The 24,964-nt window shown below is 48.0% G+C and overlaps 1 protein-coding gene across 2 annotated transcripts in view; it reads left to right on the top strand.

Annotated features, from left to right (window-relative positions):
- Positions 1-21,094, top strand: part of LOC307116555 (kallikrein-7-like) — a 60,052-nt gene extending 38,958 nt beyond the window's left edge. Inside the window, exons 1-6 of one of the 2 annotated variants that reach the window (XM_079800632.1) lie at positions 16,628-16,675; positions 17,052-17,179; positions 17,650-17,803; positions 18,259-18,506; positions 19,427-19,563; positions 20,863-21,094. In XM_079800632.1, coding sequence (XP_079656758.1) covers positions 17,107-17,179; positions 17,650-17,803; positions 18,259-18,506; positions 19,427-19,563; positions 20,863-21,018 — 768 coding nt within the window. In that variant the 5' untranslated portion in view covers positions 16,628-16,675; positions 17,052-17,106 and the 3' untranslated portion in view covers positions 21,019-21,094. Of the gene's footprint in view, positions 1-16,627; positions 16,676-17,051; positions 17,180-17,649; positions 17,804-18,258; positions 18,507-19,426; positions 19,564-20,862 lie in introns of those variants that run through there. The other variant, XM_079800633.1, reaches the window with a different exon arrangement.
- Positions 21,095-24,964: the final 3,870 nt, after the last annotated feature.

Below are 24,964 nucleotides of genomic sequence, written 5' to 3'. Positions count from 1 at the left end.
GCGACCTCCACCTCCACTACTGCACCCCCACCCTACCTCCACCGTGACTGCTCGGCCTGCATTCTACCTCTACCCGCTCCACTTGGTCCGAATTCTACACCTGCCCTCACTAACCAGGACAGGTAAAGGCACGTCTAGGGTTGGCTCGGGGGCTCCTTGGAGTCCTTCTAGCTCCACCATTCCTAGTGGCAGCTCCCAGGTGCTGGCCCTGAGGGGCAGGAGCCGGAGTCAAGGACCTGCACAGCTCAGAACTGGAATTCACCCTGGGGTCACTTCTGTGGTCAATTTTCTTGCCTTCAAACCCCCGCCCCCTCAGGGGTGTCCTGGACCCTACACCCTAACTCTAAGCAGCCGATGGGAAATTAATTTTCCAGGCTGAATCCTAGACGTGTCTTTGAGTCTGAACCAAAAAAACCAACCCTTACATAAAGGTATGAATAAAAAAGGGAAGGTTTTTTTCCCCAACTTCACTCATGAAATGCTTGCTGTTATCTCTGACTCTATGTCTCATATTACGCATAGATTTCTACACATACTATGTATTTGTAACAAAAAAGAATGACTGTAGTAAGTATTCTCTAATGTTCAATTTTATTTACTCAATCATATATCCTGAACATTTTCCTCTGGCCACATTTGCATTATTTCTTCTTTATTTATACTGTTGTGTAATACTTCACACTGTGGCACTATTAGGATTCATGTGATTTATTTCACATTGACGTACACTTGAATAGTCGTCATTATAATACAATTTCTCGGCACAATCATCTTTGCTCGTTGCATTCATTCAAGATCAGGACCCAGTGAGCCTTGACTCTGAGCCAGAAACTATTCTGGCCCTTCAGGACACAGCATCCACAAAAGAGCAGACCTGTTTTCCACAGAAGTTCTTGTTCCAGTGGGTGGGTACCTTCAGCAGGAAAATAAGAACTTAAAGTAAGTAGTTTGTTAGGTGGCAGTACGTGCTGTGGAGGAAAGTAAGAGGAGGAGGAATAGGGAAGTATTGGGTCTCTCCCCCTGAAGCTATAGTGTTAGGTGAGACCATTAGAAGACTCCATGTGAAGAGAACATTTGAGTAAGATCTTGAAGGATGTGGTGGATCCATCATGTAGCTACCTGGGAGCCGTGAGTGAGTCCCCGACAGCGTGAACATGCAGGTGAGATGGCATGAGGCACCCCAGTATGCCCTAGGGCAGTGGTCGGCAAACTCATTAGTCAACAGAGCCAAATATCAACAGTACAACGATTGAAATTTCTTTTGAGAGCCAAATTTTTTAAACTTCAACTTCTTCTAACGCCACTTCTTCAAAATAGACTCGCCCAGGCCGTGGTATTTTGTGGAAGAGCCACACTCAAGGGGCCAAAGAGCCGAAGCTGTTTTGACTGGAGCGGAATGAGCCAATGGGAGAAGGGCAGGCAATGAAGTCAGCGACATCACGGGACTCGGACGACACAGGATTGAGGACTAAGGGAGGAGTTCGGTTTTACTTTGAGCGAGATGGGAACCATTACTACCAGACACCCAGCTTCTTCTAATAGTGGAATTGACCCCTCACACACACACACTTCTAAATCAGTCCCCAAAATATGACTCATTCATCACCTGAGCCCCGTCCTGACCTCTAACCCAATTCTACCTCTGGCCCATCACTGGTCCCATAATAGACATTGTTGTTGCCTACCCAAGCACTCACTCCTTCTGCCATTGATTTAGTTGGGAGAGCCTGCTGTCCTCATGTGACCACAAATGAGCTTGACTGCACGGAGCATGGGAGCCCGTGTCTGCGGTCCAGGGATTGTGTAGAAATGGACGTGTGGTGCAGTTCTGGCCAAAGAAGAGTGAGGGGGAGACCACAGGGTTACTTCTGGGAACAGCTCTCTTCTTTCCAAAGTGAGACACGAGAAGCGTTCTCCTTCCCTCTGTTAGACAGTGTCCCGCATGCATGTAAATTCTGGAAGTGAGGCAGCCCTCCTGGAACCGTGGAGAGAAGAGGCCATTAGACAAAGCCATGGCCCTGTAGATGGACAAACAGAGAGATGGAGATAGGGTATTTTTTTAATATATTTTATTGATTTTTTTTTTTTACAGAGAGGAAGGGAGAGGGATAGAGAGTTATAAACATCAGTGAGAGAGAAACATCCATCAGCTGCCTCCTGCACATCCCCTGCTGGGGATGTGCCCTCAATCAAGGTACATGACCTTGACCGGAATCCAACCTGGGACCCTTCAGTCCGCAGGCACCGACGCTCTATCCACTGAGCCAAACCGGTCAGGGCGAGATAGGGTCTTTGATGAGGTTGCTAAGCTGGTGAATTAATGCTCCATGGAGCCCCTTCATCTCATATCATATTCAGTTTTCCCTCTGGTTTGGAGGTTTTTTTAACAATATTTTTTTATTGATTTCAGAGAGGAGGGAGAGGGAGAGAGAAACAGAAACAATGATGAGAGAGAATCATTGATTGGCTGCCTCCTTCCTGCATGCCCCCCACTGAGGATGGAGCCCACAACCTAGGCATGTGCCCTGACTGGAAAGCCAACTGTGACCTCCTGGTTCATAGGTTGATGCTCAATCACAGAGCCACACTGGGTGAGTTGGCATGGAGGGGTGTGGTTTTTTTTGTCCTATAACCAAACTCTTTCTTATTGGGGGCTCAATGTTTACTCAAAGTCTCAGGTAAGATGCCAAATACAATCCCAAACTATGAATATAAATTTAATTCAAATTAGAATCCCTATGTGGAATTCAAATTAACCAGCAAACCTAACCCTACTTCCCATGGTAGCTCTTGCTTCAGCCTTTTTCCTACAACCTCTTTCAGACCCAATCATTTATACCCTTAGAAAATACGTATGGAGACCAGCTATACACCAGGTGGGGCTGGGTGCTGAGGATATAGTGGTGCTCAATCCTGGACACAAAGAATTCCTTCCTTCAAGGAACTAACAGCCAAGTGTAAAAGGAAAAATAATAAAATTACTGATATGCAAATGTAAATGTATAACTTTAATGTGTGCTCTGAAGTAAATGTGCAAAGGATTGTGAAAGCACTTCTGGGGAGAGGGGGGGGGGACGGCAGTTTGAACCAGGAAGTAACAAATAGTGAGTGTGGATAGAACAATAAGCATAAACTAGAAAAAAATGTAAAGAATTTTCAGGGCATCATGTAGGGAAAACAGCAGGTGTAAACGTCTGAGATGGAGGGCGAGTACGGACGGACGGAGCTCAGAGAACAGAGGTCGTACGGAACCAGAGAATGAAGGACCTTCTAGGTCCCGGTGAGTTGGACTTTATGTTGTGGGTGATGATGGACATCTAGGACTTGGTTCAGAGGAGTCACGTATTAACATTGGTCTTTTCAAAATGTCAATCTGGCTGCTCTATGAAAGAAGATAAGAAGTGGACGTGGAGTCAGAAAGGGACCATTGCTATTTTACAAATGAGAGATGGTGGGGACTAAGATAAGGCCATTTGGGAGATGGAGATGGTGATAAGTAGATGAATTCAAGATGCATTCAAGATGGAAAGTCAACAGGCCACTGCGATGTTTTGAATGGAAGTTGTGGTGAGGAAGATGGAGATGTTAGGGCTTCAAGGTCTCCTGCTTGGTGGACATGGTGCATTCAATGAGAAGACATGGCCAGATCTGATCAAGAGCTCATGAGAGGGTGAGAAACACCGCAGTCCCTGGTTTCAACCATAATTCCAAGTTTAGTCTTTACTTAGAAACAACTCTCAACTCCATTTTTTACACAAGCCAGAGTCTTAACCTGCAACCTCAATGGTACTCAGGCCTAACCCTCAGTATTTCTTTATCCTTGACCAAGTCCAATTTACACCTCAACATGGCACCTTCTTCCTGACCAAGCTCCTGGCTCCAAATGTCAACTCAAGCTCCATCGCTCACATCAAGCGACTTGATCATGACTCTTGACTTGAACCCTGAACCCCTGAACGTAAGTCAAACTCAACCTTGACCCAAACACTAGGTGTCACCATTGTGTCAATTCCAAACCTGATCTCAGGCACAACTCGGACCTTAGCCGGCACGCCTCCCATTCCAGGAAGTCCACGTGGACCTCCTTCAGTAGAATCATCTCCAGTTTACATTGGACACCAGTCCTAACTCTCTGGCCCAAATTCCAGACCTCTTCTCATTGCGAACCCAATTTCCACCTGATACCCCAACATTTTTATTTTCATGCCCAACTCTTACCGGCCCCCAGCCGTTCATCACCTCTATATGCTACTTTCACACAACTCTAATATGAAGTCTACAAACTAACAGCATCCTCACGTTGATCCTATACTGACGAAATAAAGCCAAGCTAAGTTCCCAGACCTACCTCTGAAGACCTTTCTAGCCTCTTAGGTGAGCCCGTCCCTTCTGTGCTCCCGCCAGTTTGAATGGGGTTCTGACACCTGTACCCAAATGCTCCCTGACAGAGGCCGACATGAGCTCCCTGTGTACGTGGGTCCGTCCAGCTTTTTTTCACACCTTGTGCTCTGAGCCTCTGCCTGACTCCACAGTCTATATATATATATATATATATATATATATATATATATATATATATATATATATATATATATGACTGAGATGGGGACCAGATGGGGACCGGTCCTGGAGTGGGTCTGCCTTGACCTGGCTGGTAGTATGTGGATTCTTGACTTGGTGCAGGAAAGATTTCACAATACGAGTCCAGGTGGTTTTTTAAAAAATCCTCACCCAAGGATAGGTTTATTGATTTTAGAGAGAGAGAAATGAAGAGGGAGGGAGGGAGGGAGGGAGGGAGGGAGGGAGGGAGGGAGGGAGGGAGAGAGAGAGAGAGAAACATCAATGTGAGAGAGAAACATTGATTGGTTGCCTCATGCACGTACCCTGACCCAGGGATCAAACCCAAAACCTAGGTGTGTGTCCTGACGGAGAATCGAACCTGCAAATTTTTGATGTACAGGATGACACTCCAACCAACCGAGCCACCTGGCCAGGGCAGTGCATGTGTGTTGAGAGCACATTTATTACAGCTGGGGACAGTGAAACAAAGGAAGGACTTAGGATAGAAGAAGCAACAGGAGAGCGCCCAGGTGGGGCTCTGCTTCGGCTCTCTAGACACCTTACAGCGGAAAGAATTGGACCATGCTGGGCTGTGTGAACTCACCGGGAAGTTAAAGTCACAGTGACAGGAGTGAGCCCAGGCAGGCTGCTGTCAGCTCACTGAAAAGTCTAAGGAAAAAAAGGGAGACTTTGGAGGCAGGTTCAGAGGGTTAGCCTGGGATGAGCTGCTGTTGCCCACGGCTCCCCTGGTTGCAAGTCTCGAGGGGCCCTTAGAGCTTAGGAGGAAGAGCAGAGGTACACACCTGAGGGATAAAGGGGTGGGCTTGCTCCGAGAGCACGCCGGCCGGGTCCTTTATCTTGAGGTGTTTTATCTTTCTTCTGCAGACAGGAATCCTAGGGGAGGTCTCAGGAGAGGGTCTTAACAGAATATTCTTCAGCCTTCCAGGAGTGTCCTTCAATATGTTAATTCATCAAAATGTGTGTATAGAGGAGTCAGGGTTACTTTCCGGTTAGTTTAATTTTTTTTAATATATCTTTATTGATTTCAGAGAGGAAGGAAGAGGAAGAGTTAGAAACATCAATGATGAGAGAGAATTAATGACCAGCTGCCTCCTGCATGCCCCACACTGGGGATGAAGCTCGCAACCCCCGGGGCATGTGCCATGACCAGGAGTCGACGCTCAACCACGGAGCCAAGTGGGCCAGGCAGTTTTATTTGTAAAGAATGCCATTGAAGAGGGCCTGGGACTGAGGCAGGTCTGACCTAAGATGGTCTGGAATGTGAGAGTCAGACAGGCATGGACCTGAATCCTGGCTTGGGGGCTCCCTCGTGAATCACACCGCCTCTCTGAGGTGAACCCCAATTTCTTCACTGTGAAGCAAGGTGAGAGGTTACCTGGACTCCAGAGTCCCAGAAAGAGTGTGTTGATGAGTGCCCGGACTTTTTCCCAAAATGAGGAGGAGCTGGGTTCTTGACTACGGTCCTGGGACAGGAACCACCGGGGTCTGGACTCCTGGGTCTGAGGGATGGGGGTCTGGGAGACTTGGCTTCTGTCTATGTTTTATGGGAGTAGGTGTCTTCACCGTCTTTGTGCAGGGAATCCATACACACACACACTGAGTGGCCAGATTATTATGCGTTCAGAGAGCATAATAATCTGGCCACTCAGTGTAGACAAGGAGAAATGTGAACAAGAATGGCACTACCTGGTAAGACAAACTTAGTAACTAGAAGTAATTACACGGGATGTTTGGATCATTACGTTTCCTGAATGGGTTATAGCGGGAAGCCACGACTCAAGCCCTGTGTGGTCGGTTAACTTTACCTCCAGGGAGCCCTGTCCATTGTTTTTGTGCATCTGGAGTAATCCGGTATTTTCTATGTCAGGTGACTGATCACTTCTCCACACCTGCAGGAGCAAATACCCGGATACTGGGAGGAAATGGCCCCAACATGCCTCATCGTTACCTTTTACCTGAGATACGTTGGTAAACTATTTATGTGAGAGGTTAACTAGCCTGCATCACCTGTAAAGACACACGTGTCCCTCCAGGTTCCTTTCTACCCAATCCTAGAGATTTTCCCGCTTTACTTTTTTTTTGGGGGGGGGGGGCAAGAGGGAGAAAAAGCAGTGTGATTTTTAATTTCCTGTTCCGAATTCATATACACACATTAAGTACGCTATAAACTTGTCTTTAGGATATCATTATTTGAGTTGGGCAACATGAGCTCACCATAACTTGGCCACCCTGCCTGAAAATACCAAAACAGTTGCCAAATTAGAAAATATGGCACAGATCATCAAATTATTGTAATGTTTTTATTGATTTGAGAGGGGGGGAGAGGGAGAGAAACATCAGACCTGCCGCCTCCTGCACCCTCCCCACCCTGCCCGAGCGTCAGCCTGTAGACTGAAAGGTCCCGGGTTCGATTCCTGGGCACATGCCCAGGTTGCAGGATTGATCCCCAGTGAGGCAGCCAATCAATGATTCTCTCTCATCATTGATGTTTCTATTTCTCTCTTCCTCTCCCTTCCTCTCTGAAATCAATAAAAATATATTTATCGGGAGATTTTTTTTAAAAAATGCAAATAAAATACTCTTATTTTTGTAAGATGAGTGACAAACCTTTACATAGGCTACAAGAATAGGACATGTGTTTACCTGACTCTGGCTATCCTAGGCACTTAAAAAACTTTCACATTTGCCCTAACCGGTTTGGCTCAGTGGATAGAGCGTTGGCCTGTGGACTGAAGGGTCCCAGTTTCTATTCCGATCAAGGGCATGTACCTTGGTTGCAGGCACATCTCCAGTGGGGGGTGTGCAGGAGGCAGCTGATCGATGTTTCCAACTCTCTATCCCTCTCCCTTCTTCTCTGTAAAAAATCAATGAAATATACTTTAAAATAAATAAATAAAATAAAATAAATTACATTCTTAAAAAAAAAAAAAAAACTTTCACATGATGGAACTCCCTACTTTAAGCAAGCTTTGCAGGGGTGATTTGAAGCCAATCACTGACGGAACTGCCTGTGTGGTGCTATCATACAAAAATGTATTTTGAAATGGTTTCTGTCCGGGCAGGGGGGCGGGGAGGTTGGAGAGAGGGGGACAGAAGTGTCACCAAAGGGCACCTCCACGTCTTCCCATCCCCTGATACTTCATTTGAAAATGACACAGGGCGAGAGACCAAAGGTAGGGTCCTATCGTTCTACCCCATCGCTCCTTCCCCATTGGCCACGAACCCAGTCACTCACTCACGGCTCCTGCCACGAAGTCCAGTCTCTCTGGATGGTTCTTAGAGACATTGCATTTTGCCTCAGAGCCCCCTGCCATTGCCGTGTGTGTGTGTGTGTGTGTGTGTGTGTGTGTGTGTGTGTGTGTATGAAAAGAAACCTGCTCTTTCCTGTTTGGTAACTGGATTCACTGTTCTAACTCACTAAAAGCCAGGAAGGAAGGGATACCAGCTCAGGCCACAGCTCTGGATCGAATAACCCTCCTCAGAAAACCACCCTCTGCTCCCATTGGTCAGGACTTTTCTCATTACACTTGGACATCCTTTGTCTGTCCTGTAGGAATCCCTTTCCACGTCCTGCATGGTCCAGGGTTCCAGTTCAGGGTTCGAGTTCTGGAGAAGGGCCGCACACAAATGAAAGGAGACTTGAAGAAATTCAATTTGGCGAAATGGGGGGCCAGGCAGTAGTCCAACTCTAGTGGGAGAACTACTGACTGCTCTGGCCCTGCCATCCCTTTTATTGAGGTTTTGGGGAAAACATCTTAGGCAAAATAACAGAAACTTACATGTAGCCCTTAGGCAGGAAATAACAGAAACTTACATGTAGCCCTTAGGCAGGAAATAACAGAAACTTACATAGGACAAACAAAGGTAGAGGCTGCTTCAGCTAACAATATCTCAACTAAAGGGTGAGTGGTTAGAGCAATTAAGGTTGTTGACCAGCCTTCCTGGCTTCCTGTCAACATCTCTCTTTTAGTGAAACTGATTTGTTTCTGGCACTGTCCCCTGTACAGGGAGAAATTAATTTCTCGTACTAACACTTTGCATCAAAGGTGTCGATAAAAGTGGCTTGTCCGAGGTGAAGAAGAACTTCAGGAATGGAAGTGTGGACTGTGGTGTCGGGCAGAGGCTCAGAGCACACGTTGTGAAGAAAGCTGGACGGACCCACGTGCACAGGGAGCTGATGTCAGCCTCAGTCAGGGAGCATTTGGGTGCAGGTGTCAGAGCGCCATTCAAACTGGCGGAAGCACAGAAGGGACGGGCTCACCTAAGAGGCGGAGAAGCCCTGGGCCTGGCTCACGATGCCGGAGGATGTGACATGGTACCAGAGTCTCCAGTTCTTGAAATGGTAACTTGAGCCAATCAGCTCTCTTTCTGTCTGTCTAGAACCATTTCTCTCTTTTTTATTGATTTCAGAGAAGAAAAGAGAGGGAGAGAGAGAGATAGAAGCATCAATGATGAGAGAGAATCATGGAACGGCTGCCTCCTGCACGCCCCCCACTGGGGATCGAGCCCGCAACCTGGGCATGGGCCCTGACCGGGAATCGAACCGTGACCTCCTGGTCCATAGGTCGGCGCCCAACCACTGAGCCACGCTGGCCGGGCTGGAAATATTCCTTAAACTGTCACTCTGCCTGTCTCTCTGCCTCTGTCCCTCCCGGCCATGGTCTACGCTGTTTCTCATCTCTGCCCGTGTCTTTCCATCCTGAGTGGATCTCCTTCTAGACTCTGTTGACCTGGAGAAAACATAGCAGCTCCCAAGAGACCCCGTTAAACAAACCCAGCAAAAACAAAGACCCCCTTTGTCCTGGCGGCTTGATTTTAACTCCAAGGGAGAGCTCTGATTGGTCCAGCTCTTGAACAGAGCCCACCCCTTGAATCTATCATTATTTCTAAGGGAGAAGCAATCAATCATTATTTCTAGGGGAGAGGCAGTGCTCTTTAATTTTTTTAAAATATTTTTTATTGATTTCAGGGAGAGATGAAGGGGGGGGGGGGAGAGATAGAAACATCAATGAGAGAGAAGCATCGATCTACTGGGGATTGAGCCACAACCTGGACATGTGCCCTAACCGGGAATCGAGCCAGTGACCTCTTGGTGTCTGGGTTGATACTCAACCACTGAGCCACACCGGCCAGGCAAGAGAAACGGTGCTCTTGTTAGCTTAGCCTGGGTCATGCATCCACCCCAATGGATGGGAGGGCTTAGAGGAGTATTTTGGACAGTTTAACCAAAAAGATATGAGGGGGCAGCTTCCCAACAAGTGGGGAGATGCTTTTAAAGTAGGAGGAAGGAAGTCCAGGAAGTCAGAAACAATTGGCCTTCAGGTCCCCGGGTGCCAAATCTAAAGGGTCCAGGATCAGTGTTGAGGATCCCCCGGGGCAAGGCACAGCTGGCAGGACAGGCAGATGCCAGTTCTCAGGTGTGATCCTCAGCTACAAGGTGAGTCATTGGGCAAAGTTCAGAGCACAGGCCTAAGGACGAGGGTGGCATGGGTCAGGGTGTCTGGGTGGGATTTAAGAACAGGTCATGGACTAAACCCAACAGCATGGCAGGGCTGCAAATTGGGACTCTCACTAACATGGCGGGTTGCATTGAAACCAGAGGTCTGCCCGGCCCACGTGGCTCAGTGATTGACCTATGAACCAGGAGGTCACAGTTCAATTCTCAGTCAGGGCACATGCCCGGGTTGTGGGCTGGATCCCCAGTGTGGGGTGTGCAGGAGGCAGCCGATCAATGATTGTGTCTCATCTCTCCTTCTTCTCTCTCTCCCTCTCCTTTTCTGAAATCAATAAAACTATTTTTTTAATAAATAAAAATGTAACCAGAGGTCAACTGAGTCTGGGACTTATATTGCCTATCACCACCAGTAAAAAGCAGAGACAGGGATCGGATTATAAATGTGTGTTTAATATCAGACATATGGGAAGATGATGGGTAAAAATCCTAACATCCCCCTGCCCCTTAAGCTTGCTAGGAGAAAATTTAAGGTAGGGAGGGAGTGCAAGGGGGTTTCTGGGGGTTTGTGGTCCCGGAATTTGAGTCCCTGTGGGGGTCTTGGGTCGTGATGAATGTCTTACATTACTGATGCCTGGAAAAGGATGGTCAGTGTTCTGAAACCAGCCAGGTGGTAAGCGGGTGTGCGTCATCCCAGTGATTCTGTACCTAACCGATCAGTCTCTGCATGCCTGGTGACCAGGCGTGAACGCGTTCAGGGCTGGGTAAAGAGTCTCTTTGTTCTTGTCTGGTCAACTGAGAACTGCAGCAAAATCTGAGCGAAAACATAAGGTTAAACATACACATTGATTAATCAACTACCTATTCGGTTAGTACAAGGGAGGGAAAGGACAGAGAAGGGAAGAGAACAGGAGGGAAAGAATAAAAATCATACTTTTTAATTTAATAAATCTTTATTGTTCAGATTATTACAATTGTTTCTCCTTTTTCCCCCCCATAGCTCCCCTCCACCCGGTTCCCACCCCACCCTCTGCCCTTTCTTCTCCCCCACTGTCCTCATCCATAGGTGTAGGATTTTTGTCCAGTCTCTTCCTGTACCCCTGAATCCTCTTTCCCCCTGAGAATTATCAGTCCACTCCCTTTCTATGCTCCTGATTTTATTATATTCACCAGTTTATTCTGTTCATCAGAAAAATCATATTTTTATTCTACCCTGGCATCCCTTTCAGCATCATTAGTAGACTCCTGTGGTTCTGAATTTGTTTTCAGCCAAATGAGACTGTGAGAGTGCGGGAGGGTTTCCCGGGGAAATTTCTTTCACAGAAAATGGGCTGTGATACAATGAGCAGTCCCCAACGTTCAGATGTTGGCCCCTCTGACTCCTGAGCTGAATGACTTTGCTCAAGTTACCCCCCCCCCATTTTTAAAACCTCCGTTTTCTCATCTACACAAACGCCAAAGACAATCGACACTTGCACTTGTGTGAGGAATAGTGACAGAGTCCAACAAGTGACTGACACATCACACAGAACGCTCAACAAGAAATCGAAGCTGCTTTATTCTCTGGATGATGTGGTAAGGCAGCTAATAGAAATTCCGAACCTGCTGGGTGCTCATTCATTTTTTTTTCTTTCTAAAAAGAAAATAATCTATTGAGGGAATATTGGTCAATAAGATTTTATAGCTTTCAGGTGTACATGGGTGGTTCCGTTGTATCATTCTTGCCTGCCACTCATTTCTCTTTCATCCTTGTATTTAATCCTTCCATTTGCCTGGAGAAGTAGGTTTGGGAACTTAGCTTGGGTTTATGTAGTCAGTATAGGGACAACATTAGCATGTTGTTAGTTTGTAGACGTGATGTTAGCGTTTCTGTGAATGGTAGAGTCGTAGAGGGGATGAAGGGTTGTGGGGTAAGAGTTGGGCATAAAAATGATGTTGAGATTTCAAGTAAAAATTCGGCTTGGAATGAAAATAGATCTTGAATTTGGGTCAGGGTGTTAGGATTGGAGTCAGACGTAAATTGGAGATGGTTTTACGAGGAAGACGTCAAGGCGGACTTCCTGGGATATGAAGGGGATGCAAAACTAATGTCGGAGTTGTGCCTGACGTCAGGCTTTTGGGATTCAGGATATAGTGACACCTAGTGTTTGGGCCAAGGTTGAGCTTGACTTCTGTTCAGGGGTTCAAGGTTCCAGTCAGGAGTCGTGATCAAGTTTGCTTGATGTGAGCAAGGGAGCTTGAGTTAAGTAGGTGCCACGTTGAGGCATAAATTGGACTTGGTCAAGGATAAAGAAGTCCTGACGGTTAGGATTAGGTACCATTGAGGTTGCAGGTAAAGACACGGGCTTGTGTAAAGTTTGGAGTTGAGAGCTGTGTCCAAGAAAAGACAGGATTTGGAATTATGGTTGAAATCATGGGTGGCGGTCTTTCTCGCTCTCTCATGAGCTCTTGATCAGATCTGGCCATGCCTTCTCCTTGAATGGCCTCGTCTGCATCACACAAGAAATCTTGAAGCCCCAACATCTCCATCTCCCTCACCACAACTTCCATTCAACCCATCGCTGTGGCCTCTTGATTTTCCTTCCTAAATACACCTTGAATCCATCCACTTACTACCAACTCCATCTCCCCAATGGCCTTATCTTAGTCACCATCATTTATAACATAGCAATGGCCCCTTCATGACTGTACATCCACTCTGAATATTTTTCATAGAGCAGCCAGGTTGATATTTTGAAAATACAAATGTTTTATGTCACTCCTCTGAACAAAGTCCAAGTGATCCATCATTGTCCACAAGATAAAGTCCAACGCACCAGGACCCACAAGGTCCTTCATCCTCTGTGTTCCATCCATGCTGGCCCTTTGCACCTGCTGTTTTCTCTCCCTGCAAGCCTTTACATTTTTTTTTCTAGTTTATGCTTATTGTTTTTCCATCTCTCGCTCTTTGTTGCTTCTTGGTTCAAAATCCCCTGGAAGGCTTTCAGAATCTTTTGCCCATTTACTTCAGAGCACACATTAAAGTTGTAAATTTACATTTACATATCAGTGATTTGATTATTTTTCCTTTTACATTTGACTGTCCGTATTTTGAAGGAAGGGACTCTGTGTGACCTGGTTTGAGCATCACTGTATCCTCAGTACCGATCCCAGCCTGGTATATAACTGGTGCTTGATAAGGATTTCATAGGTGTATAAAGCATTGGGTCTGAGAAGAGGCCTGGAGAATAAGCTATTTCTGGGACTAGGATTGGGTTTATTGGTTAATTTGGATTCCACCTGGAGACTCTAGTTAGGATTAGATTTACATTCATGGTTTCTGACCGGATTTGGGATGTAAGGTGAAATTTGGACTCAACATTGAGGTCTCAGTAAGGAAGAGTTTGGCTGTGGGAATCAAAAACAAAGAAAGAAAAGAAAGAAATCTTTAAATCAGGAAGGAAGCCTGAAAAATGACCTAAAATGAAGGGGCTCTTGAGAGCATTAATTTGCCAGTTCAACAACTTCATCAAAGATACTGACTATCTCCATCTGTTGGTTTTTCCATCTTCAGAGCTATGGCTTTGGCGACCTGCCACTTCCTTCCATGGGTCCAAGAGGGTTGCCTCACTTCCAGAATCTACAGCCAGAAGGTTCAGTATCAAAAGGAATAAAGAACTCCCCCTCCTGTCTCGCTTTGGAAAGAAGAAAGCAGTTCCCAGAAGTGGCCCAGTGGTCTTCTCCTCACTCCTCATTGGCCAGAACTGCATCACGTGTCCATTTCTTAACAATCCCTGGACCGCAGACACGGGCTCCCATGCTCCGTGCAGTCCAGCTCATTTGTGGTCACATGAGCACAGGAGGCGGTCCCAACTCAATCACGGTTCTGACAGAATGGCAGGAGGAGTGCATGCTGGGTAGGGAACAACAATGTCTGTGATGGGTCAACTTGTGAGACCGAGGTAGAATTGGGTTAGGGGTCAGTACTGAGATGAGGTTTGGGCTCAAGTGATGAGTGAGTCACATTGTGGGGACTGGTTTAGAAGTGGGGGTCCATTTTACCATGAGAAATTCGCTGTCTGGTAATAATCTGACGATGGTCCCCATCTTCCTCAAAGGAAAGCCAAACTCCTGCGTTGGTCACCCATCCCTGTGATGTCTCTGACCTCCTGGCCTGCCCTCCTCCCTTTGGCTCATTCAGTTCTAGTAAAAAAACAAAAACAAAAAAGTATTCTTTGCTAGAACATTCCAGGTTGCCCCTTCCCTTCTCACCTTCCTGGTAGCTCTGCTAGAATTTACTGCTCCCCAAGAGCTACGTGCAGTCATCCACCAAATTCATCAAGATTTTGTTCCAATGTCCTCTTCACGCGGAGTCTTTTTAGTGGTCTTATCTAACACTACTAGAGGCCCAGTGCATGGATTTGTGCACCAGTGGGGTCCCTCGGCCTGGCCTGCACCCTCTCGCAATCCGGGATCCCTCGGGGGATGTCAGACTGCTGGTTTCGGCCCAGTCCCCACAGGCGGGACCAAGGGACCCCACCGGTGCATGGATCCATGCACTGGGCCTCTAGTATGCATATAAGATCTTTGGTTAATCTCTTCCCACCCTCCTCCGTCCCCCCCTTCCCTCTGAGATTCATCAGTCTGTGGCATGTTTCCATGCCTGTGTGCGGAGCGTCTTCCCCCTAGTGGTCAGTGCATGTCATAGCTACTGGTTGAACTGTCGGACGGTCACTTAGGCTTTTATATATGTAGATAATCCCAGGGGCTCCTGAGAGGGGAGGAAACCAATCATTTCATATCCTTCCTACTGGTCTTACTTTTCTCCATAGCCCTTACGGCCACCTAACAAACTATTTACTTTTAAGTTCTTATTTTTCGCTAAAGAATGCGAGTGAAAGGTGTTTTTTTTTTGCTGTTTTGTTGTTGCTGTGTTTTCCGAAGCCATAATAGTTACTCAGAGTAAATGCTCAGTGGACACTTATTGAATGAATACAATGAGCAAAGATGATTATACAAAGGAATTTTTATGATAGCGAAAACTTCAAATGTACTTCAATGTGAAACAAATCTGCAACACTTATTCATAAAGAAGAAATAATGTAAATTTAGTAAGAGGGAAAAAATATTCAGGATATTTTATTGAATAAATAAAAGTTCACATTAAATAAAACTTGAAACAGACATTTTTTTAAATATGGTTTTATTGATTTTAGAGAGGGAGAAACATCTATGTGAGAGAGAAACATTGATTGGTTGCCTCCCGCATGCACTCTGACCGGAAATTGAAGCCACAACCTGGATATGTGCCCTGACCTAGAATCAAACCAGCAATCTTTCAGTGCATAGAAAAAAAAAAAAAATATATATATATATATATATATATATATATATATATATATACCTAATATGCTAATTGTCCCTCTGACCGTTCAACTGTTCAACCAGTCGCTATGACATGCACTGACCACCAGGGAGCAGACACTCCAACTGGTAGGTTAGCTTGCTGCTGGAGTCCAGCCCATCAGGTTTGGGCAAGATGGACTGAACACACCCTGGAGCCCTCCCGTAGTCCCTTCCCGGCCCCAATCGTGCACCAGTGGGGTCCCTAGGTCTGGCCTGCACCCTCTCGCAATCTAGGACCCCACTGGTGCACAAATTCATGCACCACACCTCTAGTATATAATATGAGCCACAGACTAAGTGATAATAGTAAACATGTAGTTGGTAGCATTAGAAAAGTCTACTTTTATTCATTCATACCTCTATGTTATAGTTGAGTTTGGGTTCAAGCTCAAAGACACTTCTGGGAATCAGCCTGGACGTTTCCACAGGATCCTCAGAATCAGGGTGTGGGGTCTAGAACACCCCCTGAGAGGGGATGAGAGTGAGAAAAAATGATCCTAGACGCCCTAGCCGGTTTGGTTCAGTGGATTGAGCATTGGCCTGCAGACCAAAGGGTCCCGGGTTTGATTCTGATCAAGGGCACATACCTAGGTTGCAGGCTCCTCCCTGGCCCGGGCCATGGTTGAGGCACATGCAGGAGGCAACCAATTGATGTCTTTCTCTCACATCGATGTTTCTCTCTGACTTCCCCTCTGTCTTCCACTCTCTCTAAAAAGATCGATGGAAAAATATCCTTGGGTGAGGATTAACAACAACAACAAAAAATGAAAGAAAGAGAGAGGGGGAGGGAGGGAGGAAGGGAGGGAGGGAGGGAGGGAGGGAGGGAGGGAGGGAGGAAGGAAGGAAGGAAGGAAGGAAAATAGTCCCAGAGAAGGACCTGGGACAAAATCCATTCCCTGTGCAGATCCTTGATGCCTGCTCCTGCCCCTCAGCGCCAGCACTGGTCCCTCCTGTGGCACCTGCCACCAGGAACAGTGGCGCTAGAATGTGCTGGGGCCAGACCCCTGGGCACGGTCCCCCCCCCCCCCCCCCGTCCTAGGCAGTGAGGGTGGTGGCAGTGCAGGCCTATGGCTTCAGCTGCCTCCGGGATTCCAGAGGAGCAAGTGCAGGAAGAAGTGTCCCAGAATTCCAGGGACACTAATTGCACCTGAATTCCAGGTCCCTGGGGGTTGGGGCGGGGCAAGTGCGCTATAAGAAGGCCACTCTGCACAGGGCTGGACACGGCTGACTTCCAACCCACTCTGGAGCCCATCCCAGGTGAGAAAAGTTGCATCTGTGGGGAGGCAGGTGTGTCTGGATGGACAGCGGACGCTTGCTCCTAAGTGAGGGTGGGTCGGAGGCCTGCACTTCTGGTTCTGATAAGGAGGGGCTTGAGGTCTGGACTCTTTGGTCTTAAACCTAAAAAGAAATTGTGATAAAGAATTGGGGGAGGGCGGGGACGGGAATAGGGAGCCAGATTTCTGGGTTCAGAGTGAACGGGAGTCTGGGGCCTGGACTTCTGGTTCTGAGGAAGGATGGGTTTGAGGAACTGGGCTCCTGGGTCTGAGGGAGGAGGTGGGGACACCTGAGTCTGAGCGAAGAGGAGGGACCTGGAGACCAGGAGTCCTGCTTCCTGAACTCTCTGTCTTTCCAGCCCCAGCAGAAGAGGCCGTTCCTCTGTGGCAGCCACAGAGGCTCACACAGGACACATGGCAGGTCCCCTGCTCCCAACCCTGTTGCTCCTACTGCTGTCCTTAGCACCGGGATCTGCTGGACAAGAAGGTGAGGACCAGCCTGGGAGTCCTGACCTTGACCCTGGGCCTCACAGTCCCCCACCTCCCCTCTCCAGGGCCCCCTCTCTCCAAGGAGCCCCTGAGTCAGGACCCTCCCCTGCAGCAGCCTCCTCCCATGGAGACTCAACCCCTGGGTTATGGCCCCTTCCTTCCTGCTCCCTCTTGCCTCCTGGGCTCTGGGTGCCCCCAAAGCTGCTTCCGGGCCTCCGTGTCTCTCTCATCAGAAGCTGGGGTGGCCTCCAGACCAGCTGCTGCCCTGGGTTTCTGAGTAGGCTCCCCCATCTCTCTCCATCTCAGTCTGCAGCTGTCTCTGCCCTGTGCTCCATGCCTGCCTCTGCCCTTCTCCACGCCTCTCTGTCTGTCTCTCTCTCTCCATCACTGTCTCTGGGAATTCATCTACTGTGGACTCAGCCCTCCCCTGATGCCTGCTACCCATGCTTTCTCCATGTCTCCATCCAGCCCACGGAAATGGGGAAAGGATTATTAATGGCGTTCTATGTCCAAGAGGCGCCCAACCGTGGCAGGTGGCCCTGTTTACGAACCATAGGATCCAGTGTGCAGGGGTGCTGGTCCACAGGAACTGGGTGCTCACCGTCGCCCACTGCCGCAGGAGGTACATGGCAGGGGAACCACGGGGACTCTGTTTCTCACTCTGGGTGTCTGTCCCTGCCTCTCTCTCTCTCTCTCTCTCTGGGTCATGGTTTGTCTCTGTGTGTCTCTCCTCCACACTCTAGGTCTCTGGAAACCCCCCTCTGGTTCTCTGTCCCCCTCATTCTGGATCTGTGTTCCCCTACCCCAGTGGTCGGCAAACCGCAGCTCGCGAGCCACATGCAGCTCTTTGGCCCCTTGAGTGTGGCTCTTCCACAAAACACCACGGCCTGGGTGAGTCTATTTTGAAGCAGTGGCGTTAGAAGAAGTTGACATTTGAAAAATTGGCTCTCAAGAGAAATTTCAATCATTGTACTGTGGAAATTTGGCCCTGTTGACTAATGAGTTTGCCGACCACTGCCCTACCCAGTCACAGGGTCTCCCTCTCAATGTTGCTTTTTTTTTTTTTTTCTCCCCAAGTGAGTACATCGTGCAAATGGGCAGTGATCTTCTGGTTGATCCAAATGCCCAGAAGATCAGGGCCACAGAGACCTTCGTCCACCCCCAGTTTGACACAGCCAGGCAAGTTCATGACATCATGCTTGTGAAGCTGAGCAGCCCGGCCACGCTCTCGTCCGCCGTGAGGACAGTCAACGTGCCCTCCAGCTGCAAGCCGCCCGGGACGAGTTGTACTGTCTCGGGCTGGGGCAGCACCAGCCCAGATGTAGGTAAGGCTGCCCCCGCGACCCAGGAAGAGCCCAGCCCACAGCTCCCTTTTCCCAAAGACACAGGATACAGGTAACAAACCCAAGATCCCAGACCCACAAACCCCTCCTCCCTCCGCCAGACCCCGGAGTCCAAGTCACCAGGCCTGTTCCCAGCAGATTGAGGACTCTGCCGTAGACCCTCTTTCCCCTAACCCGTAATCCTTGAATCCCAAACCTCCATCTTCCGGACCCAGGGGTTCAAGAACCCCAGTCACTTCTTTTTTTTTAATATATATTTTATTGATTTGTTACAGAGAGAAAGGGAGAGGGATAGAGAGTTAGAAACATCAATGAGAGAGAAACATCGATCAGCTGCCTCCTGCACACCTCTTACTGGGGATGTGCCCGCAACCCAGGTACATGCCCTTGACTGGAATCGAACCTGGGACCCTTGAGTCCTCAGGCCGACGCTCTATTCACTGAGCCAAACCGGTCAGGGCCCCAGTCACCTCTTCACGCAGACCAAGTATGTTTGTCTCTCAGATGCATTTCCAGATTTTTCAACGTCCAGGACCCAGCCCCTGCCTCCATCAGACACAAGAGTCCCTGCCCCCAGGTACTTCCTCAGAGCCAAGGATCCAGGCCCCCAGCACCCTCCAGGCTCTCACACACACAACTTCTGGCTCCCAGCCACCTCCTTCTATAGAGACAAAAGCCCCAGCCTTTTTCACCCTCAGGCCCCTAAGTCTTGGCCCTCAGACCCTCCTCCCTCAAATCCAGGAGTTCGATCGTTGGGGCCTATTTCATGACCATAGCATTGAGTCACCCGGCCTCTCTATTCAACATCCAGGACCGGCCCCCTCCCCCCCCACCCACTCTTTTATCAGCATCCAGGGGTCCAGCCACCCAAGCCTCTGACCGCACTCTAACTTCCCCAACAGTGAGAAACACGTCACAGCTCATGTGCACCCAAGTCAGCATCATCTCCTACCAGGACTGCAGGAAGCTTTACCCGGACATGTCGAGCAGATTTATGCTCTGTGCTGCTGCTCCGGACAGACAATCCTCCGCCTGCAAAGTGAGTCTCCTCCTCCCCTGCCCTGGGTCCTGCTTCCTCTCAGGCCGTCTTCCCCTCCATCCCGTGTGTGTGTGTGTGTGTGTGTGTGTGTGTGTGTGTGTGTGTGTAGGGGGGGGAGGGGGCCCCCTGACCCTGGGGCTGAGCCTTCCCTCACACCTTACCAGACCCACTTTCCTGGCTCTCTCTACTCAGTGCTCGGCCCCGGTCAGGGTGGGAGCCCACGGGGGCCGGCGTGGCCTTGGGGGTGGGCACAAAGACCCTAACGTGAGTTGGAAAAGGGGGGCTAAAATGAAGGTAAGGGCAGGGAGGCACTGACTACACGCATAAATTTTAAGGGGCCACCAAAAGCTCAGTGACCAGGATGAAATATATTCTAATGCAATATTTCTTTTATTCACTTTTTAAAATCTTTGTTGTTGAAAGTATTACATACGTCCCCCCTTCCCCCCCCCCCCATTTCCCTCTTCCAACCTGCCGCCGCCCTCCACCCCAAGCCTTCACCACCCTATTGTCTGTGTCCATGGGTTATGACATATATGCATACAAGTTCTCCGGTTGATCTCTTCACACACACACACACACACACACACACACACACACACGCCTTCCCTCTGAGATTCCACAGTCTGTTCCATGCTTCTGTGTCTCTGGCTCTCTTTTGTTCATCAGTTTATTTTGTTCATTAGACTCCACGTATAGAGTGAGATCATGTGACGCTTGTCTTTCTCTGACTGGCTTATTTCGCTTAGCATAACACTCTCCAGGTCCCTCCATGTAGTTGTGAATGATGAGAGTTCTTTCTTTTTCGCTGCTGCATAGTAGTCCATTGTGTAGCTGTACCACAGCTTTTTTAATCCACTCATCTGCTGATGGGCATTTGGGCTGCTTCCAAATCTTAGCTATGGTGAATTGTGCTGCTATGAACATAGGGGTGCATATATCCTTTCTGATTGGTGTTTCTAGTTTCTTGGGATATATTCCTCGAAGTGGGATCACTGGGTCAAATGGGAGTTTCATTTTTAATTGTTTTGAGGAAACTCCATACTGTTCTCCACAGTGGCTGCACCAGTCTGCATTCCCACCAGCAGTGCACGAGGGTTCCTTTTTCTCTGCATCCTCCCCAGCACTTGTCATTTGTTTATTTGTTGATGATAGCCATTCTGACAGGTTCTCTATGTACAATATCATGTCATCTGCGAATAATAACAGTTTTACTTCCTCCTTTCCAATGTGAATGCCTTATGAGACCTCAGGGATGGTTGCTCTGAAACGGAAGCTAATCTGCTCTCTCTCCTCCAGGGTGACTCGGGGAGCCCATTGATGTGCGAAGGTTCCCTGCAAGGCCTGGTGTCCATGGGAATTTCCCCTTGTCATCCACCCTCCCACCCAACCTTCTACACGCGTATATGCGGGTACCACACATGGATTAGCGATACCATGAAAAGGAATTCCTAATCTCTCCATACTGCCATTTCTTCATCCCTACGCCCTAGAACAGTTACTTCGCAAAAAAAATAAAGGCATCCATGACTTACAGACATATGTGACTTGACTGTTTATCAAAGTCATAATAAAAATGTCAACAATAGCACTAACCGGTTTGGCTCAGTGGATAGAGCGTCGGCCTGCGGACTCAAGGGTCCCAGATTCGATACTGGTCAAAGGCATGTACCTTGGTTGTGGGCACATCCCCAGTAGGGGGTGTGCAGGAGGCAGCTGGTCGATGTTTCTCTCTCATGATGTTTCTGATTCTCTATCCCTCTCCCTTCCTCTCTGTAAAAAATCAATAAAATATATTTTTTAAAGATAACAAAAAATAAATAAAATGTCAACAATATTCTAATTGAACACTACAATTATCTAAAATCTACAAGCAGAGCACAGGACCTAAAAACCCCGGGACTGGTAAAAATGTGATGAGACCTGCAGTTTTCACCACTGGGGCTGTGGGTTGCTACAGGTTTTGTGAAAGGAAGATTAATCAAGAGATTTATGCATTACTTTCGATCTAGTCATTCTAATAAAGCCGAAATGTGGGTGGGCAAGATTTGAATGCATCACAACTTTACTTGTCATAGCAAAAGAGAGACCATGCTGAGAGACAATGCTGACCATGTCCCAAATGATTGGGTTGTTTATGTAAACAATAAACGGATGGAGGTCAGGATACTCAGGAAACTGTTCCGGGATAATAATTATGCAGAGTTGTCACGCAAGAATGTGTAGGCTACCTGGTGTTAAATGAAAAAAAGAAACCAAAAAAATTGTAGTATAGGCATGTGATCCTCACGGTGTAGAATGAAATGTTCACAGAATAAAGAGCGTGTACCAGACTGCCTGTGGACGGAGTCCTGGGTGCCTCCTTCCTTCCGTTCCCCTTTCTGTGCCTGCGCACTTCTATAATCTGAAAAGTACGGGTGGGGACCTCTGGAGTGCTAAGGTTGGGGAGAGGAGACCTTAAAAGAGGGAGGTGGGGAAGGAAAATGCATCTGATGCTGAGCCTCAACCTGTCTCCTGTCCCCAATTGATCTGTGTTTCTCCTCAGTATTCCCCATTTGTAAAATGGGAGAGAGGAGTGGAGGGGGCGTGGGGAAGGAATGGAGAGAGGAGGTAAATGCCTGCCTTCTTCATCAGAGAGCAAATGGGATGTGAAACGGTTCTGAGCAGGTCACAGGTGACAAGCTAGGAGAGAGGGAGGCGGTTTTCAGGAAGAATACATCTGCCATTTGATAGGACACCAGAATCCGATGAGGGCCTGGCACACGCCAGCATCCCACGTCTTGGGGGGCAGAGAAAGATGGGTTGGGAACCCGGGTTGGCGGGCTCCTGCTCTCAAAGATTGTGGGGAAGGAGGCTGCCTCTCCAAGGAAGGAGGGAGAAATCCCTTTGTTTAGAGCCTGGCAAGGTCTCCAGACTTCTGATGCCCTGCGCTCCCTGGGCAACCACACCCCAGTCCCTGGGGACACATGGACAGACGGACAGACGGATCTTCTCCAGCCCAAGCCTCGCCCCTCTCACCTCCTCCAGTTTCTCTCCCAGAATTCCTTCTGGCCAACATCCTCCGGATACTTCCTCTCCTCAGATCATCCCGCTCTTGAGTCTCCCTGGTTCCAGACAAAACACTCTTTCCCGCATCGCAAAAATCCTGCAGACGCCAAATTTCTGCAGAGTGGAAACCATGACACCTTCCTTCCACAAAATAAAGGAGCCAAGGTCCCCGGCCCCTGCCTCTCTTAGACCCAAAGTTACAGGATCCAAGCCTCTCCTATCTCAGAGGGCCAACCCTTCAGCTCTTTCCTCTTCAAGCACGGGAGGTGGTGCACGCAATCCCCTCGTTACTCAGACCCTTCACTTGACCTGGAGACCCTCCTCCCCCAGATCCTGGATTGCAGGCCTTTAGCCTCAGCCTGCCTCTGGTGAGGTGAAGAAATGTCTGGGGGGTTGGGTCACCCAACAAGACGAAGCTCTATCGACGTCCCCTCACCTCTCTCCAGCATGCCACCCAACTTCAACATTAAACCTAAGCCGAAGCCGGTTTGGCTCGGAGGATAGAGCATCGGCCTGCGGACTCAAGGGTCCCAGGTTTGATTCTGGTCAAGAGCATATACCTTGGTTGCGGGCACATCCCAAGTTGGGAGTGTGCAGAAGGCGGCTGATCGATGTTTCTCTTTCATCGATGTTTCTAGCTCTCTATCCCTTTCCCTTCCTCTCTGTAAAAAGTCAATAAAATATATTTTAAAAAAATAAATCTAAAAAATTTTTAAAGGTAACAAAACATGGCAGTTGCACTAAATCGTCCCTGGAGACACCTGGCCCTGCCTTTCAGCTCCTTTGAACGGGTCTGGGGCTGGAATTCTTTGCAATGACATGAGGAAGTCCTCGTGTTGAACTTTTAAAAAGCAAAGCAGGGAAATCTGTAGGGTTGGATAGACAGTACAAGGGAAAGATACATGTTCCTTTTACAGGTGATGCTGGGATAGTTAACAAGTCACATAGCTTACCAACGTATTTCAGGTAAAAGATAACAACGAGGGATGTTGGGGCCATCTCCTCAAAAACCTAAGGGAGTTCCCTTATGGCCCGTCAACCACTCTTCTGAGTACCTAGAAAATTTGAAACCATTTAGTCGCAAAAATATATGCCCCTTCTATGTTCATTGCCATATTATTCACAGTGGCCACGACATTGAAATAAGTGACCTTCAATAGATGACTGGATAAAGAAGATGTGGTCCGTGTATACAATGGAATACTACTCAGCCGTAAGAAAGGATGAGCCCTCGCCAGTTTGGCTCAGTGGATAGAACGTCGTTGGCCTGCAGACTAAAGGGTCCCAGGTTCAATTCCGGCCAAGAGCGCATGCCTGGGTTGTGGGCTCGATCCCCCACCCCCCAGTAGGGGACGTGCAGGAGGCAGCCCATCAATGATTCTTTCTCATTATTGATGTTTCTATCTCTTTCTCTCTCCTTTCCTCTCTGAAATCAATAAAAAATATATTTTTTAAAAGAAAGGATGAAATACTGCCATTTGTGACATCATTGATAGACCTCAAGAATATCACGCTAAGTGAGGTAAGTCAGACGGAAAAGGATGAGAACTACATGATGTCCATCTCGTGTGGGATATAAAACTGCAAGCGGCAAATGAACAAACGAGAAAAAAATGCCCATGGACACAGACAACAGGATATCGGTTACCAGAGGAAAGGTGTGGGTTGGGGGGGTGGGGGGGGGCAGACAGTGAAAGGGAAAGGGGGTCAACTATACGGTGACAGAAGAAGCTTTGACTTTGAGTGCAAACACCCCATGCAATAGACAGATGATACGTGATAGACTTGAAACACACGTAATTTAATTAGCCAACAAATTTAATTAACATTTAAAAATAATGTAATGAGGAAATAGCAATAAAAGAGAAAATGTTTTCTGAAAATGAAGAATCCTTACTTCTCTGACACCCAGCCTTTGCAGCAGTTAAAGCTGGGACAGAGATACAGAACTCACAGGTATCAGACGCGGCCCTAGCACAGTGCATTAGGGCAGTGGTCGGCACACTCTTTAGTCAACAGAGCCAAATATCAACAGGACAACGATTGAAATTTCTTTTGAGAGCCAGTTTTTTAAACGTAAGCTTCTTCTAACGCCATTTCTTCAAAATAGACTCGCCCAGGCCGTGGTATTTTGTGGAAGAGCCACACTCAAGGGGCCAAAGAGCCGCATGTGGCTCACGAGCCGCAGTTTGCCGACCACTGCGTGATGTCAGAGGAGGTGGCATGGATCCCAGAGAAGCTAGTCAGCTCTCTTTCTCTCTCCCTGGGACACTGTGTGTGTGTGTGTGTGTGTGTGTGTGTGTGTGTGTGTGTGTGTGTCACTCTGCCTGCCTCTTTTTGTCTCTGTTTCTCT

Source organism: Cnephaeus nilssonii, assembly GCF_951640355.1.
Source record: "Cnephaeus nilssonii genome assembly, chromosome: 20".
In the NCBI taxonomy this organism is placed as follows: domain Eukaryota; kingdom Metazoa; phylum Chordata; class Mammalia; order Chiroptera; family Vespertilionidae; genus Cnephaeus; species Cnephaeus nilssonii.
This window is presented reverse-complemented; position numbering and strand designations above follow the sequence as displayed.